Here is a 12,188-nt window from a genome sequence, read left to right on the forward strand (position 1 = left end):
AAATCCTAGCAGCGTCACTTATTGGATACAGTGGTTAGGAATGTAGGCTCTGGAGCCAGGTAAACTAGGCTCCAGCTTTGCCACTTAAAACTAAGCAACTTTGCACAAGTTATTCTTTAACCTCCCTGTGCCTCAGCTTCCTCATTTGTAATATAAAAGTAACACCTATCTCATACGGTTTGTAAGGCTTAAATTATTACACTTTAAAAACTGAGGACAGTGCTTGGCAAACAGTAACTGCTCAATAACTATAAGTAAGAGCTGTTGTGGGTGTAGTGGCACATGCCTGTAGTCTCGGGAAGCTGAGACAGGAGAATCGCTTGAACCCAGGAGGTGGAGGTTGCAGTGAGCCGAGATCACGCCATTGCACTCCAGCTTGGGCAACAAGAGTGAAACTGCGTCTCAAAAGAAAAAAAGGAAAAGCTGTCGTATTGGTCTTCACTGTTATTTTTTAACCTGGGTAGGTTATTATTATAATTATTGTTATTGTTACTATTGACACTGCAAGTTACCTAAATTCACTAAGTCTGTTGTTCTCATCTATAAAACATCAAAAGATGGTTAATATTCAATAGGTTTTAGCTGTGAACTCCTACCCAAATTTTGAAAAAGACAGTGACACTGTATTTAAGCTACATACATAAGCAAGCATTGTCTAGATACTCAACGCAATTTTAGAATATGTGATGAAGAACACGGTTTATGACATTGTAGATAAGAAAGCAACAATAATTAAAAGCCATATAAGCTCATTAAGACTAATATGTGACAAATTAACCTCATTATTTACTCTTAACACAGGATTAGTTGTCTGGGAAAAGACAACTGTGATTTCACTCCGATTTTAGTAAAGCATTCAAATATTAATTTCAATAATAATCTTATAGAATATGATTTTTAAAATCTGAGTTCAGTTACAGCACAATAAAGTGAATTTGTAGCTGTATGAAAAACCTTATCCAAAAATGTTAATTAATAAATAAGACAGCCCAGCACAGTGGCTCATGTCTGTAATCCCAGCACTTTGGGAGGCCGAGGTGGGCAGATCACTTGAGGTCAGGAGTTCAAGACCTGCCTGGCCAACATGGCAAAACCCCGTCTCTACTAAAAATACAAAAATCAGCCAGGTATGGTGGCAAGCGCCTGTAGTCCCAGCTACTCGGGAGGCTGAGGCAGGAGAATCACTTGAACCCAAGAGGCAGAGGTTGCAGTGAGCTGACATCGTGCCACTGCATTCCAACCTGGGTGACAGAGCAAGATTTCGTCTCAATCAATCAATCAACATTAGCTTACAAACAGGTTTTTGCCTTATCTTATGTAACATCTTTGAGTAATGAGGCATTAATGAAAGATCTCAGATTTAGTTAAAACAAAAAAAGAAACTTGGACAAAAATTTCTATAGAAAAATCCTTCTGAGTGGCTGGGCACGATGGCTCACGCCTGTAATCTCAACACTTTGGGAGGCTGAGGCGGGCAGATTACTTGAGGCCAGGAGTTCAAGACCAGCCTGGGCAACATGGTGAAACTCCATCTCTACAAAAATACAAAAATTAGCTGGGCATGGTGGCACACGCCTATACTTCCAGCTACTTGGGATGCTGAGGAAAAGGATCGCTTGAACCCAAGAGGCAGAGGTTGCACTGAGCTGAGATATTGCCACTGCACTCCAGCCTGGGCAACAGACCAAGACTCTGTCTCAAAAAAAAAAAAAAAAAAAAAAAAAAAGTCCTGAGTGTTTTAGTTCAAAGGTCCCCAGCCTCTGGGCCATGGAACGGTACCTGTCCATGGACTGTTAGGAACGAGGCCACAGAGAAGGAGGTGAGCGGTGAGCCAGCAAGCATTACTGCCTAAGCCCTATCTCCTGTCAGATCAATAGTAGCAAATTCTCATAGAAGCACGAACTCTAGTGTGAATTGTGCATATAGAGGGATCTACACTGTGTGCTCCTTATGAGAATCTAATGCATGATGATCTGAGGTGGATCAATTTCATCCCCAAACCATTAACCAAACCCCACCCTGGCTGACCTGGTCCCTGGAAAAATTGTCTTCCCTGAAACCAGCTGCTGGTGCCAAAATGGTTGGGGACTGCTGTTCTAGTTGACATGAGCCAAAATTTGCTGACCAACAGAGATTAAGCTACTAAAGAAGGACAAAAAGTGTAATTTAACATAAAACCACATTAACATAAACAATTCAGCCAGGCGCAGTGGCTCACACTTTGAGAGGTCCAGGCAGGCAAACAGCTTGAGACCAGGAGTTTGTGACCAGCCTGAGCAACATGGTGAAGCCTTGCCTCTATTAAAAAATACAAGCAATTAGCCAGACATAGTGGCAAAAGCCTGTAGTCCCAGCTACTTGAGACGCTGAAGAGGGAGCATCACCTGAGCCAGGAAGTCAAGGCTGCAGTGAGCTGTGACTGCACAACTGCACTCTAGCCTGGGCAATGGGAATGAAAGAAACAATTCACTGTCAAAAGAAGTACGCTGATCCTTGAACAACCTGGGTTTGAATTGTATTGGTCCATTAACACACAAATTTTCTGCCACCTCTGCAACAGAAAGACCAACCCCTCCTCTTCCTCAGCCTAGAAGATAATGAGGATAAGACCTTTAAGATGCTCTACTTCCACTTAAATAGTAAACATACTTTCTCTTCCTTATGATTTTCTTAATAACATTTTCTTTTTTTCTAGCTTACTTTATTGTAAGAATACAGTATAAAGCCAGGTGTGCAATACCAACACTTTGACAGGCCAAGGTGGGATGACTGCTTGAGGTCAGGAGTTCAAGACCAGCCTGGGCAATATAAATGAGACCTCATCTCTTTAAAAAAAAAAAAAAAAAAAAAAAAAGGAGAGAAATTTTAAAAATAGCTGGGCATGGTGGTACATGCCTGTAGTCCTAGCTACTCAGGAAGCTGAGATGGGAGGATCAACTGAGCTCAGGAGTTCAAGGCTGCAGTGAGTTATGATAGTATCACTGCACTCTAGCCTGGGCAATAGAGTAAGATCCTGTCTAAAAAAAATAGAATACAGTATAGAATACACATAACATACAAAATATGTGTTGAATGATTGTTTATGTTATTGGTAAAGCTCTGGTCAACAGGAGGTTATTAGTGTTAAGTTTTTGGGGAGTCAAAAGTTGTATGTGGATTTTCAAACACATGGGAGGGTCAGCATCCCTAAACTCCACATTGTTCAAGGGTCAACTATAAATATGAATAGAATTCTGAAGACATAATAAAAACCTATCTTCACTTCTGGTTTTTATCTTTCATGAATAACAGATAAAGGTGACCAAGATGATGATAAATATCATATAATGTCATATAAGGAAAATTAGAAATAGCTGCCCTGTATGACTGAAGGTTTGTACTTGCACATGTAAGGAAACACAGTATCTGTTTTCAAGTGGAAAAAACTATAAAAAAGTAACATGAGAAAGCAAAAAGATGAGGACGCACTTTATGACAACTAGAGCTGCTCAGAATGAAGTAATAATACGTAGCAAGGTTCCCATCAACAGAGGCTGATGACAACCCATTAGGAATTTATGGAGATGGAAATTCAGGTTTCTGGAAGATATTTCATCTTTGTTATATGATAATACTAGAATATTTTCTGTTTACATAAATTCAGAAACATTTTAAAATTTCTAATTACTTAAAATTAACAAAGAAATTATAGTATTAGAAACAAACAAAAACAAAAAATAAAACCACCAAAACAAAAATTAAAACTCTATGCAAACCAAGAATACTTCCAAATCTTGCCCAGTGACTTACAGTAATTAAGCTTTGTTAATTCTATTACAACAAAATCTATCCCTATGAACAAGTCAGCCAGTAATTTATTTTCTGCTTAAGAAAGTAATAAACTTCCATTATAATGAAAAATTTACCATATGAATAATTATTCTAAGAAAGAATACAAAAATAGCAAAGTCATAAAAAATCTACACACAATCAATAATACTATACACTGACATAGTGCATTAAAGTTGATCAAACTGAGGCCAGGCGTGGTGGCTCACGCCTGTAATCCCAGCACTTTGGGAGGCCGAGGCAGATGAATCACAAGGTCAGAAGATCGAGACCATCCTGGCCAACATAGTGAAACCCCGTCTCTACTGAAAATACAAAAATTAGCTGGTGTGGTGGCGGGCGCCTGTAGTCCCAGCTACTCGAGAGGCTGAGGCAGGAGAATCACTTGAACTCGGCAGGCGGAGGTTGCAGTGAGTGGAGATTGCACCACTGCACTCCAGCCTGGAGACAGAGCGAGACTCCGTCTCAAAAATAAATAAATAAATAAAATAAAATAAAATTCATCCAACTGCTTTTCTACCTGTTGTACCATCTAATCTGAAAACAACTCTGAGACAGACGAAGCAGTTGGTATCAGTGCCATTTTACTATCTTCCTGAGGCTCGGGGGGTAAATGACTCTCTCCTTAGGTCACTCAAGTTGGTCCAGAATATGAATCTGGAGTACAAGACTCCTGGTCAGTGTCCATTCTTTCTTTTAGTAATGTTCTTTTCTCTTTAATGAAGCAATACGTCTTCATCATACAAATGTTAGAACTTGAATAGATGGGAGACATCACCTCCCTAGACAGTGAATATTAACAAGAAACTTTAACTTTTCTTTGAAAGAAAATGGAAGTAAAAGAAACAACTCAAGTAAAAGAACAAGGAAGGCCGGGCGCGGTGGCTCACGCCTGTAATCTCAGCACTTTGGGAGGCCGAGACGGACGGATCACGAGGTCAGGAGATCAAGACCATCCTGGCGCTGTAATTCCAGCACTTTGGGAGGTCGAGGTGGGTGGATCACAAGGTCAGGAGTTCGAGACCGGCCTGGCCAATATGGTGAAACCTCGTCTCTACCCAAAGTACAAAAAAATTAGCCGGGCATGGTGGCATATGCCTGTAATCCCAGCTGCTTGGTAGGCTGAGGCTGGAGAATTGCTTGAATCCGGGAGGCAGAGGTTGCAGTGAGCCGAGATCACGCCACTGCACTCCAGCCTGGGTGACAGAGCGAGATTCCATCTCAAAAAAAAAAAAAAAAAAAGAACAAGGAAAAATTTATTTTGCTTCCCATAATACTATGTTGAAAAGCAGAAGGCTAAGTGGATTAGTTCAGTGGAATAAATAATGTTCTTCTTAAACTGCCATTAAACATTCTGCATGTAAAACTCTTAGAAGTAAAATTAACACCAAAATGTAGATTTTGGTGCACTATCAGATTTCTCATCTACACATGCTTAGAGAAAATATCATAATTTTCACTTTTTTTTTTTCTGAGACGGAGTCTCACTGTCGCCCAGGTTGGAGTGAAGTGGTGCGATCTCGGCTCACTGCAGGCTCCGTCTTCTGGGGTTCACGCCATTCTCCTGCCTCAGCCTCCCAAGTAGCTGGGACTACAGGCGCCCGCCACCTCGCCCGGCTAATTTTTTGTATTTTTAGTAGAGATGGGGTTTCACTGTGTTAGCCAGGATGGTCTCGATCTCCTGACCTCGTGATCCGCCCCCCTCGGCCTCCCAAAGTGCTGGGATTACAGGCGTGAGGCACCGCGCCCGGCCAATTTTCACTTTTAATGATATGAAAGTATATGGTAAAATCATTACCTTAGGTGTGCTTCCTTTAATAAATTTTTTAATTGAAGACAACAAGCCGGTTTCATTCTTCGATGGTTTTTCTCCTCCTGAAGGCAGGCTATCATCAACCTCTGAATATTTCCTCTTTGCTCTGGCAGTGCGTTGTGTTTGGATTTGATTTGACTGCTGAGAAGCTTTCCGTGTTCTCAGCCTCATCTTTTATGGGTGCCACATGTAAAACTGTAAGAGAAAAATAATAAATGTAATAAAAAATTAAAAGTTTTTAAATTCAACCTTCTCTACCCAAATGTGCCCAGGTTATATAATAAAAATATCTTGGCTAAAAAAACAAAAGTCCTAGACTCTAGAAGACTGCAGTAAGAAACCAACATTTTAAGTAAAAGGCATTATGCTCTATACTTTATTTATATTATCCCAAGTAACCTTCCCAACAACCTCTGAAATATTATAATATATCCTATGTTCTAAAGTAAGGGTAACACCAAAGAGTGTGCATGCTCTTTACATAATACTATACTGCCTGCCAACACTACTATTCGTTTAATCATTCGTTTGACAAATATTTATTGCATACTTAGTCACATTCAAGGCACTGGGCCAGGTAAGAATTGAGTAAATAGTAAACAAGATAAGGAAAGGTTTTGCTTTTCTGTAACTCACCAGGTAGTGGAAAAGTAATGTCAGCCAGTGAATGAATGAATTCCATGAGCACAATTCTAATAATCAACAACCATATAAGTGTAACAACAGAATTTGGATCATTTTGAGAGAGTCCTATCTTACCACATTTAATGATACTTTTAAAACGATTCACATCAGAAAGAAAATATGAGGCTATTTATTTGAGCTCTCTCGTTTTATAGGTAAGACAATAAATTGCTGGCAAAATTGTCCTAATACTTAGAATTAAAGACATAACTGAATTAGAATCTGTGAAACAGAATACAAATACTACTAAACGAAGAATTAAGAGATGTAAATTTTAATCCTACTCCAATCATGGCTAATCTGTAGTCACTTAGTTATGTTTTATCACATGTATAAAAAAAAATTTACCTTACCATCCTGAGGCTCAAAATGAAAAAAGGATTAGTAAAGCCTATAATGTGCAAAGGACAATAAAGCTATTCACCACGGTGGATACACTCACAGAACAACTAACTCCAATTAAGCACTCTGAACTCTAAACGTACAGAAATTCCTGGCAAAGATTAGAGTCTCAGAAATTGTTTTTAGTAACTCAACAAAACAATCATAGAAAAAAAAAGAAACTTAGGCCGGGCGCGGTGGCTCACACTTGTAATCCCAGCACTTTGGAAGGCCGAGGCGGGCGGATCACGAGGTCAGGAGATCGAGACCACAGTGAAACCCCGTCTCTACTAAAAATACAAAAAAAGGCCAGGCGCGGTGGCTCACGCTTGTAATCCCAGCACTTTGGGAGGCCGAGGCGGGCGGATCACGAGGTCAGCAGATCGAGACCACGGTGAAACCCCGTCTCTACCAAAAATACAAAAAATTAGCCGGGCGTGGTGGCGGGCGCCTGTAGTCCCAGCTACTCGGAGAGGCTGAGGCAGGAGAATGGCGTGAACCCGGGAGGCGGAGCTTGCAGTGAGCCGAGATCGCGCCACTGCACTCCAGCCTGGGTGACAGAGCAAGACTCCGTCTCAAACAAAAAACAAAAAAACAAAAAAAATTAGCCGGGCGTGGTGGCGGGCTGTAGTCCCAGCTACTCAGAGAGGCTGAGGCAGGAGAATGGCGGAAACCCGGGAGGCGGAGCTTGCAGTGAGCCGAGATTGCGCCACTGCACTCCAGCCTGGGCGACAGAGCGAGACTCCGTCTCAAAAAAAAAAAAGAAAGAAAAAAAAAGAAACTTTTTAAAAAAACAGAAACTACAGGCTGGTCACGGTGGATCACACCTGTAATCCCAGCACTTTGGAAAGCCAAGGCAGGTGGCTCACCTGAGGTCAGGAGTTCCAGACTAGCCTGGCCAACATGGAGAAATCCTGTCTCTACTAAAAATACAAAAATTAGGTGGGCGTGGTGGCAGGAGCCTGTAATCCCAGCTACTCTGAAGGCTGAGGCAGCAGAATTGCTTGAACCTGGGAGGCGGAGGTTGCACTGAGGAGAGATCACGCTATAGCACTCCAGCCTGGGCAACAGAGCGAGATTCCATCACTACCCTCTCCCCCCACCAAAAAAGTGCCACACCAATAAACACACAAAGGGTAACAAAGCAAAGCAGCCTTCTTGCTGATATGGAGAGTTTTAGTAGTCTGGATATAAGATCAAACCAGCCACAGCATTCCCTTAAACCAAAGCTAATCCAGAGGTGAAGAAGCTGCGTAAGAAAAGTTTGAAGCTAGCACTGTTTGGTTCATGAGGTTTAAGGAAAGAACCTGTCTCCATAATATAGATGTGCAAGGTGAGGTGAAGCAGCAGGTGCTGATATAAAAGTGGAGGCAAGTTATCCAGAAGATCTCGCTATGTCACACTGATGAAGGTGGCTATACTAAAACAACAGATTTTCTAAGTAGACGAAACAGCTTTCTGTTGGAAACAGATGCCATCTAGGACTTTCACAGCTATGAGAAGTCAGTGCCTGGCTTCAAAGCAGGCTGGGCACAGTGGCTCACGCCTGTAATCCCAGCATTTTGGGAGGCCAAGGCAGGTAGATGGCTTGAGCCCAGGAGTTCAAGACCAGCCTGGGCAACATGGTGAAACCCCACCTCTATAAAAAATACAAAAATTAGCTGGCCATGGTGGCGCATGTCTGTAGTCCCACCTACCTGGGAGCTGAGGTGGAAGGATCACTGAAGCCCAGGAGGTTAAGGCTGCAGTAAGCCAATACCGCGCTACTGCACTCCAGCCTAGGCGACAGTGAGAGCCTGTCTCAAAAAAAAAACAAACAAAAAAAAAAAGAAAAAAAGAAAAAAAAGATCTAAAACTGACACCCTAACATCACAATTAAAACAACTAGAGAAGCAAGAGCAAACAAATTCAAAAGCTAGCAGAAGAAAAGAAATAACTAAGATCAGAGCAGAACTGAGGGAGATAGAGACACAAAAAACCCTTCAAAAAAAATCAATGAGGCCAGGCGCGGTGGCTCATGCCTGTAGTCCCAGCACTTTGGAAGGCCGAGGCGGGCGGATCACAAGGTCAGGAGATTGAGACCATCCTGGCTAACACAGTGAAACCCCGTCTCTACTAAAAAATACAAAAAATTAGCCGGGTGAGGTGGCGGGCGCCTGTAGTCCCAGCTACTCGAGAGGCTGAGGCAGGAGAATGGCGTGAACCCCGGGGGGCAGAGCCTGCAGTGAGCTGAGATCGCTCCACTGCACTCCAGCCTGGGCGACAGCAAGACTCGGTCTCAAAAAAAGAAAAAAATCAATGAATCCAGCAGCTGGTTTTTTGAAAAGATCAACAAAATTGATAGACCGCTAGCAAGACTAATAAAGAAGAAAAGAGAGAAGAATCAAACAGACGCAGTAAAAAATGATAAAGGGGATATCACCACTGATCCCAGAGAAATACAAACTACCATCAGAGAATACTATAAACACCTCTATGCAAATAAACTAGAAAATCTAGAAGAAATGGATAAATTCCTGGACACACACACCCTCCCAAGACTAAACCAGGAAGAAGCTGAATCCCTGAATAGAACAATAACAGGCTCTGAAATTGAGGCAATAATTAATAGCCTACCAACCAAAACAAGTCCAGGACCAGACAGATTCACAGCCGAATTCTACCAGAGGTACAAGGAGGAGCTGGTACCATTCCTTCTGAAACTATTCCAATCAATAGAAAAAGAGGGAATCCTCCCTAACTCATTTTATGAGGCCAGCATCATCCTGATACAACGCCTGGCAGAGACACAACAAAAAAAAGAGAATTTTAGACCAATATCCCTGATGAGCATCGATGCAAAAATCCTCAGTAAAATACTGGCAAATCGAATCCAGCAGCACATCAAAAAGCTTATCCACTATGATCAAGTGGGCTTCATCCCTGGGATGCAAGGCTGGTTCAACATACACAAATCAATAAACGTAATCCAGCATATAAACAGAACCAAAGACAAAAACCACATGATTATCTCAATAGATGCAGAAAAGGCCTTCAACAAAATTCAACAGCGCTTCATGCCAAAAACTCTCAATAAATTAGGTATTGATGGGATGTATCTCAAAATAATAAGAGCTATTTATGACAAACCCACAGCCAATATCATACTGAATGGGCAAAAACTGGAAGCATTCCCTTTGAAAACTGGCAAAAGACAGGGATGCCCTCTCTCACCACTCCTATTCAATGTAGTGTTAGAAGTTCTGGCCAGGGCAATAAGGCAGGAGAAAGAAATAAAGGGTATTCAATTAGGAAAAGAGGAAGTCAAATTGTCCCTGTTTGCAGATGACATGATTGTATATCTAGAAAACCCCATTGTCTCAGCCCAAAATCTCCTTAAGCTGATGAGCAACTTCAGCAAAGTCTCAGGATACAAAATCAATGTGCAAAAATCATAAGCTTTCTTATACACCAATAACAGACAAACAGAGAGCCAAATCATGAGTGAACTCCCATTCACAATTGATTCAAAGAGAATAAAATACCTAGGAATCCAACTTACAAGGGATGTGAAGGATCTCTTCAAGAAGAACTACAAACCACTGCTCAATGAAATAAAAGACACAAACAAATGGAAGAACATGCCATGCTCATGGATAGGAAGAATCAATATCGTGAAAATGGCCATACTGCCCAAGGTAATTTATAGATTCAATGCCATCCCCATCAAGCTACCAATGACTTTCTTCACAGAACTGGAAAAAACTATTTTAAAGTTCATATGGAACCAAAAAAGGGCCCGCATTGCCAAGTCAATCCTAAGCCAAAAGAACAAAGCTGGAGGCATCATGCTACCTGACTTCAAACTATACTACAAGGCTACAGTAACCAAAACAGCATGGTACTGGTACCACAACAGAGATACAGGCCAATGGAACAGAACAGAGCCCACACATCTACAACCATCTGATCTTTGACAAACCTGACAAAAACCAGAAATGGGGAAAGGATTCCCTATTTAATAAATGGTCCTGGGAAAACTGTAGACAGCTGAAACTGGATCCCTTCCTTACACCTTATACTAAAATTAATTCAAGATGGATTAAAGACTTAAATGTTAAACCTAAAACCATAAAAACCCTAGAAGAAAACCTAGGCAATACCACTCAGGACATAGGCATGGGCAAGGACTTCATGTCTAAAACACCAAAAGCAATAGTAACAAAAGCCAAAATTGACAAATGGGATCTAGTTAAACTAAAGAGCTTCTGCACAGCAAAAGAAACTACCATCAGAGTAAACAGGCAACCTACAGAATGGGAGAAAAATTTTGCAATCTACTCATCTGATAAAGGGCTAATATCCGGAATCTACAAAGAACTCAAACAAACTTACAAGAAAAAAACAACTCCATCAAAAAGTGGGTGAAGGATATTAACAGACACTTCTCAAAAGAAGACATTTGTGAAGCCAACAGACACATGAAAAAATGCTCATCATCACTGGCCATCAGAGAAATGCAAATCAAATCCACAATGAGATACCATCTCAATACCAGTTAGAATGGCAATCATTAAAAAGTAGGAAACAGGCCGGGCGCGGTGGCTCACGCTTGTAATCCCAGCACTTTGGGAGGCCGAGGCGGGCGGATCACGAGGTCAGGAGATCCAGACCACGGTGAAACCCCGTCTCTACTAAAAATACAAAAAATTAGCCGGGCGTGGTGGCGGGCGCCTGTAGTCCCAGCTACTCGGAGAGGCTGAGGCAGGAGAATGGCGTGAGCCCGGGAGGCAGAGCTTGCAGTGAGCCGAGATTGCGCCACTGCACTCCAGCCCGGGCGACAGAGCGAGACTCCGTCTCAAGAAAAAAAAAAAAAAAAAAAGGTAGGAAACAACAGGTGCTGGAGAGGATGTGAAGAAATAGGAACACTTTTACACTGTTGGTGGGACTGTAAACTAGTTCAACCATTGTGGAAGACAGTGTGGCAATTCCTCAAGGATCTAGAACTAGAAATACCATTTGACCCAGCCATCCCATTACTGGGTATATACCCAAAGGATTATAAATCATGCTGCTATAAAGACACATGCACACGTGTGTTTATTGTAGCAAGCACTATTCACAAGAGCAAAGACTTGGAACCAACCCAAATGTCCATCAATGATAGACTGGATTAAGAAAATGTGGCACATATACACTATGGAATACTATGCAGCCATAAAAAAGGATGAGTTCATGTCCTTTGTAGGGACATGGATGAAACTGGAAACGATCATTCTCAGCAAACTATCGCAAGGACAAAAAACCAAATACCGCATGTTCGCACTCATAGGTGGGAACTGAACAATGGGAACACCTGGACACAGGAAGGGGAACATCACACACTGAGGCCTGTTGTGGGGTGGGGGGGATGGTGGAGGGATAGCATTGGGAGATATACCTAGTGTAAATGACGAGTTAATGGGTACAGCACACCAACATGGCACATGTATACATATGTAGC

At 41.8% G+C, this 12,188-nt stretch overlaps 1 protein-coding gene across 7 annotated transcripts in view; it reads right to left on the bottom strand.

Moving 5' to 3' along the window:
• The window catches only part of CTDSPL2 (CTD small phosphatase like 2), a 113,489-nt gene that overhangs the window by 68,128 nt on the left and 33,173 nt on the right, over positions 1 to 12,188 (bottom strand). For all 7 annotated transcript variants that reach the window (XM_055276864.2, XM_055276867.2, XM_055276861.2 and 4 more), the window contains one exon: positions 5,627 to 5,836. In XM_055276864.2, the coding sequence (XP_055132839.1) occupies positions 5,627 to 5,812 (186 nt within the window). In that variant the 5' untranslated portion in view covers positions 5,813 to 5,836. The remainder of the gene's footprint in view (positions 1 to 5,626; positions 5,837 to 12,188) is intronic.

Source organism: Symphalangus syndactylus, chromosome 5 (assembly GCF_028878055.3).
Source record: "Symphalangus syndactylus isolate Jambi chromosome 5, NHGRI_mSymSyn1-v2.1_pri, whole genome shotgun sequence".
NCBI classification, from domain to species: domain Eukaryota; kingdom Metazoa; phylum Chordata; class Mammalia; order Primates; family Hylobatidae; genus Symphalangus; species Symphalangus syndactylus.